The 12,078-nt window shown below is 45.5% G+C and overlaps 1 protein-coding gene across 1 annotated transcript; it reads left to right on the plus strand.

Annotated features, from left to right (window-relative positions):
* Window positions 11,259–11,702, plus strand: LOC110435937. The gene has a single exon (XM_021462044.1). The coding sequence runs from the start codon at window positions 11,259–11,261 to the stop codon at window positions 11,700–11,702; it is 444 nt and encodes a 147-aa protein (XP_021317719.1).

Raw genomic sequence — 12,078 nt, forward strand, 5'->3', positions numbered from 1 at the left:
CTCGACCAACAGTTGGCCACAATCCCGCAACACCACTAGGTGGGGAAGCTCCTCGGCTTTGACTTCATGATCGAGTACAAGCCGGGTGCCCAGAACACCGTCGCTGACCCCTCTCCCGCCAGGACACCAACTGCGACGTCGAGACGGCCGTGGTGCTCGCTCTGTCCGCGCCGCGGTTCGCCTTCTTCGACAGGCTCCGCCTCGCCTAGCAGACCGAACCGGCTGAAAGCCCTAGTTTGGTTTTGGATAATTCGTGAAACCCTAGTACTAACCTCTATGCTAAGTGTGTGTAGACTTAATGAGGTTGGTACATGCCAAGTAATGGAGCAAGTGATGATCATGGTGATGACCACAAGGTGATCAAGTGCTCAACTTGGAAAAGAAGAAAGAGAAAAACAAAACCCTATGGAGATCAAGGCAAAGGTATTGCTTAGGGTTTTGGTTTTGGTGATCAAGACACCATAGAGGGTGTGATCACATTTAGGATAGATAGCCGTACTATTAAGAGGGGTAATCTTGTTGTGAAAACGGTTGTCTAAGTGCCACTAGGTGATTGGATTCCTTGCATGTGCATTAGAACCTAGTGAGCTAATTAAGTAACCCTTGAAAAATGTTTTTGAAATATGCTAACACACGTGCACAAGTGTGGAGACACTTTGGTGTTGGCACATGGAAGCAAGGGTAGTAGTTGAAATCGTTTCGTGCAGCGCTTTCAAGTCGGACGCGTCCGGTATGAGGTCGGACATGTCCGAGTTGAGGGACCGGACGCGGAAACAGTTTTTGCGTAGAGTCTGGTGTGCCTCGTCTAGTGAGTTCGGTTTCTCGGTGAAACTCTCTGAGTTTGCGTAGCGTCCGGTGCAAACTCTTCGTGTAGAGCTCCGTGGGTTTACGTCCGGTGCACACCGGACGCGTCCGGTGGTGTGACGTTTTGCGACGCTCCCTGAGTTTTGGTCCGGTGCACACCGAACGCATCCGGTGTGACACTGGACTCGTTCGGTATTTCAAAAGCGGGAGTCCGGTGCCCTGTCAGTGTCAGAGGCAACGACTACTTTTCTAACGGTCAGGAGCACCGGACGCTGGTCTGGCTCATACCGGACGCGTCCGGTGTGAACTAGGACGCGTCCGGTGTGGACGCAGACTGTGGAGTAATCTGCCAACGGCTAGTTGAAGCTTGGAACTTCTATTTATATGCCTTGGCCGGTTCATGCTCACCCTCTTGACTCTCTAACTTGTTGATACACCTTGTGAGCATACTCCCACACTTCCCACTCACCTTGTTCAAGATTTGATCATCCAAAGTGAGATTGGGAGAGATCCTAGTTGCATTTGCTTAGAGTTTGAGCATCTAGTGGCACTAGTGATCGTTGAGCAGTGGTTTTGCTTATTACTCTTGGTGGTTGCCGCCACCTAGACGGCTTGGAGCTGCGGAGGAGCTTTGGCACGAGTTGGTGATTGTTCGTGGCCATCTCCCGGTGATTGTGAGAGGTTTGTGCCTACCTCGGCGGAGAGCCAAAGGCAACATTAGTGGATTGCTCGTGTCATTGAGCTACCTCACTTGTGGGTAGGTTCTTGTGGTGTCCTAGTAAGGACGAGGTTCATGCTACACCTCTTAGCCACCAAACCACCAAGTGTAGGTCGACACAACGGGGACGTAGCGTGCCGGCAAGCACGTGAACCTCGGGAGAAAATTGTGTGTCTCCATTGTGATTGTTCATTGGATTTCTCCTGGTGTTTGGACTTCATATTATTGATTGGTTCATCCCCTCTACGCGGCGGTATAAAGATCAAACCATCTCTTTTACATTCCCGCAAACTAGAGTAGCTTACTTACTTGTATAGAAACTTTAGGTAGTTTTCTAGTGTAAGTAGTGACATAGATTTTGTGTGCCTAGTGATCATATCAATTAGAATTGTTGGATAGGTGGCTTGCAAACACCCCATTAGAGCTAGAGCAAAAAGCTTCGCTTTGTTATTTACTAACCACTTGCTCTAGTGAGTTTTGTAGAATTTTTAAATAGGCTATTCACCCCCCCTCTAGCCATATTAGGACCTTCAAGTGGTATCGGAGCCGTGGTCACCGTTTTGTGATGGCTTAACAACCTCGGTGCTCAAATTATGGCTCAAATAGTGTTCAACCATGTTGGGGAAAAACCACCGTTCTTTGATGGCACAAGTTCTTTTGACTATTGGAAGAGAAAAATGAAAATGTACCTTGGATCAATTAATGATAGAGTGTGGGAAGTCACGGAAAATGATTTTGTGATCCTTGATCCAGCTAACCCCACCGACAATGAGAGAGCAAACAAGCAATGCAATACAATGGCTCTCAACACAATTTACAATGGCACTGATTCAAAAGTGTTTGAACAAGTCAAAGATCTTGAGAAGGCAAGTGAAGTGTGGACAAGGCTAGAAGAAACATATGAGGGCACTACAATGGTAAAAAGTGCCAAGTTGTACATGCTCAAGGACAAGCTATCCAACTTCAAGATGAAGGATGATGAGTCAATCTCGGAGATGTTCTATAGGCTCCAAGACATCATCAATGATCTCAAGGGCCTTGGTGAGAAAGTCAAGGATGAGGACTTCATTCACAAGTTTTTGATGTGCTTTCCCAAGAGGTTCAAGACATTAAGAACAATCATCTTTAGATGTGGATTGACCGGTGTATCTCCGAATGAGGTACTTGGAGATGTCATGACTGAAGATCAATACAATGACAATGATGATGATGAGGTCATGAAGAAGGATGATGATGACAAGAAGAAGAAGAGTGTAGCATTCAAACCTAGCTCTTCATCCAAGAGCAAGAACAAGGGCAAGGCCAAGAAAGAAGAATCTAGTGATGAGGAGTGCTCCATTGATGATAGTGATGATGAAGCACTAGCACTCTTTGTCCGCAAGTTTGGCAAGATGATGAAGAAGAAGGGCTATCACACAAGAAAGAGAAGGGACAACTCCAAGAACAAGGAATATGTGAGGCTATGCTACAAGTGCAAGAGCCCTGATCATATTGTGGCGGATTGTCCATACAATAGTGATCATGATGAGCATGAGAAGAAGAACAAGAAGGAGAAGAAAGAAAAGAAAGAGAAGAAGATGGTCTTCAAGAAGAAGAAGGGTGGATCCTATGTTGTGACATGGGATAGTGATGCTTCTTCGGATGATGATTCTAGTGATGATGACAAGGCATCCAAGAAGAAGGCACTTGCTAGCATTGCTATCAACAACAAGCCATCACTCTTCGACAATCCTCCATGCTTCATGGCCAAGGGCCACAAGGTACAATATGATGAGAGTGAAAGTGAAAGTGAACATGAACATGATAGTGATAGTGATGATGAAAATGAATTCACCAATGAATAACTCATGGACATGTTAGAACAAGCCGATTCTCTCACTCAATCTAAAAACAAGAAGTGCAAAGAATTGGCCAAGAAGTTAAAAGCTCTTGAGCGATCCTTTGATGAGCTCAATGCTAATCATGAGAGGCTAGTGGAAGCCCATGAGAAGCTTGGCAAGGCTCACACCAAGCTTGAGAAAGCTCACTCCTTGTTGTTGGAAGAGAACAAGGAAAAGGTTGTTGTATCATGTGATATGGGCACAACATGTGACTTAATTAAAGAATCACCCAACCAACCTATTGTTGTTGCCACTAACTCTTCTTGTAGGTCTTCATCCACCACCACCAACTCTACCTCTACTTCTAGTGATGGTATCACATGTGATGCTTCACTAAAGGATGAGAATGAGACTCTCAAGAGAGCGGTGGATGAGCTCACTCACGCCCTAGGCAAAGCCTATGGTGGTGAGGCCCGCTTGCTAAAGTGCTTGGGTAGCCAAAGGTTTTCTCTCAACAAAGAGGGATTAGGCTATACCCCCAAGAAGGGCAAGAAAGCTTTTGCAACTCACAAGCCTAGCTTTGTGAAGAGCAATGGTCGGTATTGCAACAAATGCAAGCAAGTTGGGCACCTAGAGCTTAATTGCAATAAAATGAACAAGAACAAGAAAAATACTAATGTACCTTACATTCCTTTTGATTTTTGTTATGTGCTTACCAAGGGTGAGAAGGGTGTGCATGCTAAGTTTGTTGGTACACCAACTGTGGGTCCAAAGAAGAAGGCCATTTGGGTACCAAAAAGCTTAGTCACTAACCTCCAAGGACCCAAACAAGTATGGGTACCTAAGAAACATTGATTTGTTTTGTAGGTGAACTATAAAGCCGGAGGAAGGCATTGGGTGCTTGATAGTGGGTGCACACAACACATGACCGGTGATTCAAGAATGTTCAATTAAATCAATTCAAATGATGACAATGGTGTTGATAGTATCACATTTGGTGATAATGGCAAAGGCAAGGTCAAAGGGCTTGGTAAAATTGCTATATCCAATGACTTGAGCATCTCCAATGTGCTATTAGTAGAGAGCTTGAATTTCAACTTGCTATCCGTAGCTCAACATTGTGATCTTGGTTTCAAATGCATATTTGGAGTTGATGATGTAGAGATCATAAGTGTAGATGGCTCAAACTTGATATTTAAAGGCTTTAGATATGAGAATCTATACTTGGTTGATTTCAATGTTAGTGAAGCTCAATTGTCAACATGCTTGCTCACCAAATCTAGCATGGGTTGGTTATGGCATAGAAGGCTTGGTCATGTTGGAATGAAACAATTAAACAAGTTAGTCAAGCATGATCTTGTTAGAGGCTTGAAAGATGTCACATTTGAGAAAGACAAGCTTTGTAGTGCATGTCACGCCGGAAAGCAAGTTGGCAACACTCATCCAAAGAAGAGCATCATGAGTACATGCAAGGCATTTGAGTTGTTGCACATGGACTTATTTGGACCAACCACATATACAAGCATTGGTGGAAATAAATATAGATTTGTGATAGTGGATGATTTCACAAGATACACATGGGTATTCTTTCTTAGTGACAAGAGGGATGCTTTTGCAACCTTCAAATCTTTTGTCAAGAGGATACACAATGAGTTTGAAACAACCATCAAGAAAGTGAGAAGTGACAATGGAAGTGAATTCAAGAATACAAGAGTTGATGAGCTTTGTGATGAATTTGACATTAGGCATCAATTCTCAGCCAAGTACACTCCACAATCAAATGGTCTTGTTGAGAGGAAGAATAGAACATTAATTGACACGGCAAGGTCAATGTTGAGTGAATACAATGTGAGTCATTCTTTTTGGGCCGAAGCAATCAACACGGCTTGCTACTATAGCAACCGACTCTATTGTCACCCAATGATGGAGAAGACACCATATGAGCTCTTAAATGGAAGAAAGCCCAACATTGCATACTTTCGGGTTTTTGGTTGCAAATGCTACATATTGAAGAAAGGCACTATATTGAGTAAATTTGAAAAGAAATGTGATGAAGGCTTCTTGCTTGGTTACTCCACTACTAGCAAAGCTCATAGAGTGTGGAATTTGGCTAGTGGTACTCTTGAAGAGGTGCATGATGTTGAGTTTGATGAAACAAATGGCTCTCAAGAGGAAGAAGAAAATCTAGATGATGTGAGAGGCACTCAATTGGCCGATGCAATGAAGAATATGGACATTGGTGATTTAAGGCCTAGAGAAGTGATTAATGTTGAAGATGACAAAGATCAAGTGCTTCCTACCTCTAATGTGCAAGCTAGTGGTTCTCATGATCAAAATCAAGCTAGTACAAGTTGTACTCAAGTGCAAGATCAACAAGCTAGTACATCATCTCATGATCAACCAAGCGCAAGCAATCAAGTGCAAATACTCCAACCAACAAATATTGCAAGAGATCATCCATTGGATCATATCATAGGTGATATTCAAAGAGGAGTGCAAACTAGATCAAGATTAGCATCATTTTGTGAGCATTTATCCTTTGTGTCTCACATTGAGCCAAAGAAGATTGATGAAGCATTGAGAGATGTTGATTGGGTTAATGCTATGCATGAAGAGCTTAACAATTTCAAGAGAAATCAAGTATGGGAATTAGTTGAGAGACCTAGTGACCACAATGTCATTGGCACTAGATGGGTCTTTTGCAACAAGCAAGATCAAGATGGGATAGTTGTAAGGAACAAAGCAAGATTGGTAGCACAAGGCTATACTCAAGTTGAAGGTCTTGACTTTGGTGAAACATATGCCCCGGTTGCAAGATTGGAAGAAATTAGGATCTTGTTAGACTATGCTTGTGCTCATAACATCAAGCTATATCAAATGGATGTGAAAAGTGCATTTCTCAATAGCTATATCAATGAAGAAGTTTATGTTGAGCAACCTCCCGGTTTTGAAGATGACAAGAAACCCAACCATGTTTACAAGCTAAGAAAGGCATTGTATGGTTTGTAGCAAGCCCCTAGAGCATGGTATGAGAGATTGAGAGATTTCTTACTCTCTAAAGGTTTCAAGATGGGCAAGGTTGACACCACTCTCTTCACCAAGAAGATTGGCAAGGACTTGTTTGTGTTGCAAATATATGTTGCTGATATCATATTTGGATCAACCAATCAAGAATTTTGTGAGGAGTTTGGCAACATGATGGCTAATGAGTTTGAGATGTCAATGATTGGAGAACTTAGCTACTTCCTTGGTCTTCAAATCAAGCAATTGAAGAATGGCACATTTGTGAGTCAAGGCAAGTATATAAAAGACATGCTCAAGAAGTTTGGAATGGATGATGCAAAGTCAATTAGCACTCCAATGGGAACAAATGGAAGCCTAGATAATGATACAAGTGGAAATATGGTGGATCAAAAGTTATATCGGTCTATGATTGGAAGCCTACTCTATGTGACCGCATCAGGACCGGATGTCATGTTTAGTGTATGCATGTGTGCAAGATTCCAAGCCTCACCAAGAGAAAGCCATTTGAAAGCAACAAAGAGAATATTGAGGTACTTGAAGCATACACAAAATGTTGGTTTGTGGTATCCCAAAGGTGCAAAGTTTGAACTTGTTGGATATTCTGACTCGGACTATACGGGATGCAAAGTTGAGAGAAGAAGCACATCGGGCACATGTCAACTATTGGGAAGATCACTTGTCTCATGGTCATCCAAGAAGCAAAATAGTGTTGCACTATCAACCGTCGAAGCGGAGTACATTGCGGCCGGAAGTTGTTGTGCACAAATTCTATGGATGAAGGCAACATTGAAGGACTTTGGAATAAATTTCAAAGAAGTGCCATTGCTATGTGACAATGAAAGTGCCGTGAAGCTCACCAACAATCCGGTTCAACACTCAAGAACAAAGCACATAGATGTCCGCTATCACTTTATAAGAGATCATCAACAAAAAGGGAACATTTGCATTGAGAGTATAGGCACCGATGATCAACTTGCCGATATATTCACCAAGCCACTTGATGAGAAGAGGTTTTGCAAGCTAAGGAATGAATTGAACATACTTGACTTTTCAAATGTGTTGATGCACCCCCCACTATATGACATGTCTCTCCTTTGAGCAAAGCAAGGTGAAATTGTTTGACATGTCATCCATCTTTGCTAAGGACTTGTTTAGTGCATCAAGTCATTCCTTACATGTCTTAGGATCATTCATGAAAATCAAATGCATTTGATGCTTATATGGTACCACTATTGCTTCTATGCTTGACTTGATCTAGTGGTAGCATATGACATGTTTTTGGGCTTGCAATCCTAGTGTTTGATCTAGAATATGAGCTATAAGTGTTTAACTCAACATGGTACAAGATAACCCTTATTTGGAGGTGTGAAGAAGCTTGTCCTTGGATCAAATCGAGTTAAATATCTTAGGCAAGTAATCTAGATTGGACCAAATTTGGGAAAATGATCTCACTTCACATGGTTTCACACTAACCTATCTAAAATTTGAGCTCACCTTTTGTGGTCATTGATGACAAAGGGGGAGAAATTATAGGAGAAGTACAAAGATAGGGAAGTAACATGATAAGAGAAGGGGATCAATTAAAATTTTGAAAGCACACAAGTAGGGGGAGCAAGCTCATAAACTTTTATATTGCATTTGTATGTGCATCACATATGGTTGCTTGCATTTGCATTAGCTTTAGAAGCTTTCTCTCTGATACCTTGCTTGTGTGGTGTATGCTAGTTGATACCTTGCTTGTGTGGTGTATGCTAGTTGTAAGTTTTGATTGATGAAATGAAGAACTAGCATGCATAGGTTTTGTAACTAGACTTTTGTTTCACAAGTAGTACTATTACCTTGTTTATAATGTTGATCTCACGGAGTGTTCTAGTCTTGTGAATGTCTAGTTACCAATGGTGCTAAGGATGGTGTATATTGGCAACTCCGATTGGTATCACGCTTCAAAGGTCCATTCTTTACACCTTAGCATCATTTGGTAGAAATTGACTCCTATATTTCCTATTCAAGCATATGTGCAAGCTTTCAAATCCAAACTCTTAGCACATATGTAGGGGGAGCAATTGCTACAAATTTTGGGTTTACGAAACTTGTCCATAACCTTTGCACATGGTAAAATGCTCGGGCAAGCAACATGAATCCAAGAAAATTTTTATTGAAAATCTTTGTAAAAAGGGTTGTCATCAATTACCAAAAAGGGGGAGATTGAAAGCCCTAGTTTGGTTTTGGATAATTGATGAAACCCTAGTACTAACCTCTATGCTAAGTGTGTAGACTTAATGAGGTTGGTACATGCCAAGTAATGGAGCAAGTGATGATCATGGTGATGACCACAAGGTGATCAAGTGCTCAACTTGGAAAAGAAGAAAGAGAAAAACAAAACCCTATGGAGATCAAGGCAAAGGTATTGCTTAGGGTTTTGGTTTTGGTGATCAAGACACCATAGAGGGTGTGATCACATTTAGGATAGATAGCTGTACTATTAAGAGGGGTAATCTTGTTGTGAAAACGGTTGTCTAAGTGCCACTAGGTGATTGGATTCCTTGCATGTGCATTAGGACCTAGTGAGCTAATTAAGTAACCCTTGAAAAATGTTTTTGAAATATGCTAACACACGTGCACAAGTGTGGAGACACTTTGGTGTTGGCACATGGAAGCAAGGGTAGTAGTTGAAATCGTTTCGTGCAGCGCTTTCAAGCCGGACGCGTCCGGTATGAGGTCGGACGTGTCCGAGTTGAGGGACCGGACGCGGAAACAGTTTTCGCGTAGAGTCCGGTGTGCCTCATCCGATGAGTTTGGTTTCTCGGTGAAACTCTCTGAGTTTGCGTCAGGTGCACACCGGACACATCTGAGTTAGCGTCCGGTGCAAACTCTTCGTGCAGACCTCCCTGGGTTTACGTTCGGTGCACACCGGACGCGTCCGGTGTGCGAGTCCGGTGGTGTGACGTTTTGCGACGCTCCCTGAGTTTTGGTCCGGTGCACACCGGATGCGTCCGGTGTGACACCAGACGCATCCGGTATTTCAAAAGCGAGAGTCCGGTGCCCTGTCAGTGTCAGAGGCAACGGCTACTTTTCTAACGGTCAGGAGCACCGGACGCTGGTCTGGCTCATACCGGACGCGTCCGGTGTGAACTAGGACGCGTCCAGTGTGGACGCAGACTGTGGGGTAATCTGCCAACGGCTAGTTGAAGCTTGGGACTTCTATTTATATGCCTTGGCCGGTTCATGCTCACCCTCTTGACTCTCTAACTTGTTGGTACACCTTGTGAGCATACTCCCACACTTCCCACTCACCTTGTTAAGGATTTGATCATCCAAAGTGAGATCGGGAGAGATCCTAGTTGCATTTGCTTAGAGTTTGAGCATCTAGTGGCACTAGTGATCGTTGAGCAGCGGTTTTGCTTGTTACTCTTGGTGGTTGCCGTCACCTAGACGGCTTGGAGCTGCGGAGGAGCTTTGGTACGAGTTGGTGATTGTTCGTGGCCATCTCCCGGTGATTGTGTGAGGTTTGTGCCTACCTCGGCGGAGAGCCAAAGGCAACATTAGTGGATTGCTCGTTTCATTGAGCTACCTCACTTGTGGGTAGGTTCTTGTGGTGTCCTAGTAAGGACGAGGTTCGTGCTACACCTCTTAGCCACCGAACCACCAAGTGTTGGTCGACACAACGGGGACGTAGCGTGCCGGCAAGCACGTGAACCTCGGGAGAAAATTGTGTGTCTCCATTGTGATTGTTCATTGGATTTCTCCCGGTGTTTGGACTTCATATTATTGATTGGTTCATCCCCTCTACGCGGCGGAATAAAGATCAAACCATCTCTTTTACATTCCCGCAAACTAGAGTAGCTTACTTACTTGTATAGAAACTTTAGGTAGTTTTCTAGTGTAAGTAGTGACATAGCTTTTGTGTGCCTAGTGATCATATCAATTAGAATTGTTGGATAGGTGGCTTGCAAACACCCCATTAGAGCTAGAGCAAAAAGCTTCGCTTTGTTATTTACTAACCACTTGCTCTAGTGAGTTTTGTAGAATTTTTAAATAGGCTATTCAACCCCCCTCTAGCCTTATTAGGACCTTTCACCGGCACTCGTGGCACTCCGCGATGAGGTCACGGCAGGCACGCGGGCGGCGCCATGGGCCATACGTGACGGCCTCCTCACCTACAGCGGCCGCATCTGCATCGGCTCGGACTCGCCCTTGCTGCAGGAGCTCCTCGCTATCGTGCACAACGACGGTCATGAAGGCGTACAACGCACTCTCCATCGGCTGCGTCGGGATTATCACTTCCCCGGCATGAGGACCATCATCCAGGACTTCGTCCGCACGTGCGCCACATGCCAGTGCAACAAGGCGGAGCACCTCCACCCCTCCGGGCTGCTGCTACCCCTCCCGGTGCCCTCGGTAGGGTGGAGTGACATTGGCCTCGACTTCGTGGAAGCTCTTCCCATGGTGCGAGGCAAGTCGGTCATCCTCACGGTGGTGGACCGTTTGAGCAAATACGCCCACTTCGTCCCGCTTGCCCACCCCTACTCCGCGGAGTCCATGGCTCAGGCGTTCTTCACCGAGATCGTTCGGCTTCATGGCATGCCACAATCCATGGTGTCGGATCGCGATCCCGTTTTCACCTCCAAGTTCTGGCAAGAGATGATGAGGCTCATGGGGGCCAAGCTACATATGACTTTGGCTTTTCACCCGCAGTCAGATGGCCAAACGGAAGCTGCTAACCGCTTCATCACCATGTATTTGCGCTGTTTTACATGGGATCGTCCAAGGCAGTGGCTTCCGTGGGCGGAGTTCGTCTACAATACGTCCTACCAGTCCTCCTTACGCTACATGCCGTTTCGCATGGTGTATGGCCGCGACCCCCCAGCATCTGATCCTATGAACCGGGGGAGATGCGTGTCGCGGCTGTCGCCAAGACCATGGCGGAGCGGGACGAGTTCCTACCGGACGTGCGCTACCGGCTTGAGCAGGCGCAGACCACTCAGAAGCGCCACTATGACAAGCAACACCGCGCCGTCTCCTACAAGCTCGGCGACTGGGTTCTACTTCGCCTCCGCCACCGCCCAGTCGCTTCGCTGGATGTCGTCGCCACCGCGAAGCTGAAGCCGCGCTACTTCGGTCCCTACCGCATCGTGGAAGTGATCAACGACGTCGCCGTTCGCCTAGAGCTGCCCCCGCGCGCCCGTCTTCATGACGTGTTCCATGTTAGCCTCCTTAAGCCATGGGTGGGAGCTCCTCCGACTACACGGCCGCCCCTACCCGTCGTCCACAACGGTGCCACGGTGCCGGAATCCGAGCACGTCGTCAAGGCTTGCCTCGCACGCGGCGTGCGTTAGGTCCTCGTGCACCGGAAGAACGAGCCTGCGGCATCGGCACGGCATCGGCAACATGGGAGGACTTGGACTCCTTCAGCGCGCGCTTTCCTCAATTCCAGCTCGAGGACGAGCTCTCTCTCGAGGGGAGAGAGATGTCATGTATGGGCAAACATACACGCGCACGCATCGGGCTAGAGACATCCGCAGGGCCGCAACACGCGCGGCGAACGCGGGAACAGAAGGCCCCGCGATGACCACGGACATGCAGCAGGGCCACGGCGCGATTGGTGGCTGATTTTCCTAAAGATAGTTATCAATTATGATTTGTTAGTTCCTTTATTTAGCACCTTGATTCTAGGATTTTGTTGCTCCCGTGTGGTTAGGGCCGATGGCCATA

This window comes from Sorghum bicolor, chromosome 5, assembly GCF_000003195.3.
Source record: "Sorghum bicolor cultivar BTx623 chromosome 5, Sorghum_bicolor_NCBIv3, whole genome shotgun sequence".
NCBI classification, from domain to species: domain Eukaryota; kingdom Viridiplantae; phylum Streptophyta; class Magnoliopsida; order Poales; family Poaceae; genus Sorghum; species Sorghum bicolor.

Excerpts from the sequence above, each read along its gene's own strand:
- LOC110435937 (XM_021462044.1), top strand. The coding sequence starts at position 11,259 with ATGCGTGTCGCGGCTGTCGCCAAGACCATGGCGGAGCGGGACGAGTTC.